This window comes from Myotis brandtii, unplaced genomic scaffold (genome assembly GCF_000412655.1).
Source record: "Myotis brandtii unplaced genomic scaffold, ASM41265v1 scaffold1327, whole genome shotgun sequence".
Classification (NCBI taxonomy): Eukaryota; Metazoa; Chordata; class Mammalia; order Chiroptera; family Vespertilionidae; genus Myotis; species Myotis brandtii.
In genome coordinates, this window is record NW_005354705.1 from 368269 (window position 1) to 370754 (window position 2486).

The 2486-nt window shown below is 39.3% G+C and overlaps 1 protein-coding gene across 3 annotated transcripts in view; it reads right to left on the bottom strand.

Moving 5' to 3' along the window:
- Nucleotides 1-2480, bottom strand: part of LOC102243404 (schlafen family member 14) — an 11363-nt gene extending 8883 nt beyond the window's left edge. For 2 of the 3 annotated variants that reach the window (XM_014534758.1, XM_014534757.1), the window contains exon 1: nucleotides 2068-2480. In XM_014534758.1, the coding sequence (XP_014390244.1) occupies nucleotides 2068-2424 (357 nt within the window). In that variant the 5' untranslated portion in view covers nucleotides 2425-2480. The remainder of the gene's footprint in view (nucleotides 1-2067) is intronic. The other variant, XM_005860212.2, reaches the window with a different exon arrangement.
- Between the last annotated feature and the right edge of the window lie 6 nt (nucleotides 2481-2486).

Below are 2486 nucleotides of genomic sequence, written 5' to 3' on the forward strand. Positions count from 1 at the left end.
AAAAAAATATATTTTTATTGATTTCAGAGAAGAAGGGAGAGGGAGAGAGAGTTAGAAACATCAATGATGAGAGAGAATCATTGATTGGCTGCCTCCTGCACGCCCCACAACATGGGCATGTGCCCTGACCTGGGCATGTGCCCTGCACAGGAATCAAACCGTGATCACTTGTTCATAGCTCCATGCTCAACCACTGAGCTACACAGTCTGGGCTCTTTTTAACTTTTCAAACATTCTTCTAAAAGTGCATTTCTTCATATATAGTGTGATCCAGGCATTTTCCTGCCCTCCTAATAGTTCTGCCCTGTGCTGTGGGGACCTTTAAGACTTGGAAAAAACATGAGCCTTTGGGACATAATGGAAAACTTACAGTGCTAAAATTTTTAGCCATTTTTAAATTTAAAATCAGGAAGTGCCATCAGTGAGCCCAGGTATTATAAAAGTTATGGGTTAAAAAAAAAAGGCATGGATTGGCACAGGAACCAAAGTAAGTTATCAGAGAATACGCAGACTTAGAAGTTGAAATCAGAAGATGCTCCTATTAATTCAAAGCAAAAGAAAGGGGGCGATAGAGAACTAAGGTAGTGTAGTTTAATAATATATGTGATGTAGATATCTTGCTATATAAACAAGCATAAAACTTGGTATTCTTTACGTGCTATTTTGTACATTTTTAAAGCTGTATTCTATCCCTGAAAGACTTTCAATTGAGACCAAATGCATAATTCTTTTTATCTTTTTTGTTAAGTCTTCTCTTTTTTAAAAAAAAAATATATTTTTATTGATTTCAGAGAAGAAGGGAGAGGGAGAGAGAGTTAGAAACATCAATGATGAGAGAGAATCATTGATTGGCTGCCTCCTGCACGCCCCACAACATGGGCATGTGCCCTGACCTGGGCATGTGCCCTGCACAGGAATCAAACCGTGATCACTTGTTCATAGCTCCATGCTCAACCACTGAGCTACACAGTCTGGGCTCTTTTTAACTTTTCAAACATTCTTCTAAAAGTGCATTTCTTCATATATAGTGTGATCCAGGCATTTTCCTGCCCTCCTAATAGTTCTGCCCTGTGCTGTGGGGACCTTTAAGACTTGGAAAAAACATGAGCCTTTGGGACATAGTTGTTAAACTGTGACCAACCTCCTTTTGCTTCTCAGATCAGAGAATAGCCATCTAAATAGAAATCAGGGCTCTGAAGAAAATATTTCAGACATGGCTCCCTTAGTTTTTGTTAACTGCAAAATAAGATGTTTACTAACCCAAACCCAAATTCTTCCTGTAGAAGAAGAGAACCCATTTTTTCTATGTAATCTTTGCAAAGGAGAGGCCATGTGGGTGTTGTTTACGCTCATAGAGAGAGAAAGAAGCAGGCATTCAACAGGACATATATCCTCTTCTGCCATAGTTTGCTATGGTTGCCTTCTCACTTCTGCCAGGTATACCAGAATCAACATGGTGATTTTTTTTTTTCAAATGTGAGCAGGTAAATGTAAATGCCTGGCTCTACAGAGAAACTTCTGATTAACATTCTATTCATGTCATAGAGTCACAGAAGTGTTGGAAAGGACTTTAAAGATCTCCAGGTCCAACCATTCATCTGATTCTTAAATCCTCTGTATAATATTCCCAACTCCCAACAAATTTCTTTCCAGCAACTGCTTGAACACCTCCAGTGATGAGTAACTTATTACCCACCAAATTAGTCCCTTCTATTTTCTGACAGCTCTGTTAGAAAGGGTTTCCCTCGTTTTCAACTGTAATTTGTCTCCCTATAATTTCCACCTGCTGGATTCACAGGACAAACCTAATTGCTTTTGAACTAGCAGACCTGTACTATCATGACTCTCAAGTCTCACTGATGTTACTAATGCTGTTAACAACTGATAAATACATTGCTTTCTGAGATTCAAGCTCCATATGAATAGCCTTTCTGCTTTTCCCAAAATTTCTCACTCATCATCCTGTAGCTATTATTTTACTAAGCCCTTCATACCCTCAGACATAAACTGCACTTAAGATGAGATGGATGAGGTTTTTTAAATGAAAAATAAAAAATTTTTTTTTACCTGATACTCTTGCTTCTCCTCTTGTTGTTTCAGTTCCACATCTGGCTTTCCTCTGAATGTTTGCTTTCTGTCACAGTCCTGTGGCTCTTTGATACCAGCCTGGGAGGAGCAGGAACCCTGCCAGACTCTCCCAGTCTTCATAACATTACCCACTGAGGAAGGCTGATAAGGACTCAAGAAAAGCCTATGACAGGGCAGATTAGCAGGCTGCAGTTTTGACTTCTGGGAGTGAATTAGGTAGTAATGGGAAGATTCAGGGGTTTTCAAGTGAGAGCCAAAGCTAAACTGCCCACCTCTAAGGGACTGGGTGTCATTTCCATACATCATATAAGCACTTCCTGTCCTGGTCAATTTCATTTCAAAGCTCTACATTCATTTTATTTTATTTTAAAACTAGAGGCCTGGTGCATGAAATTTGT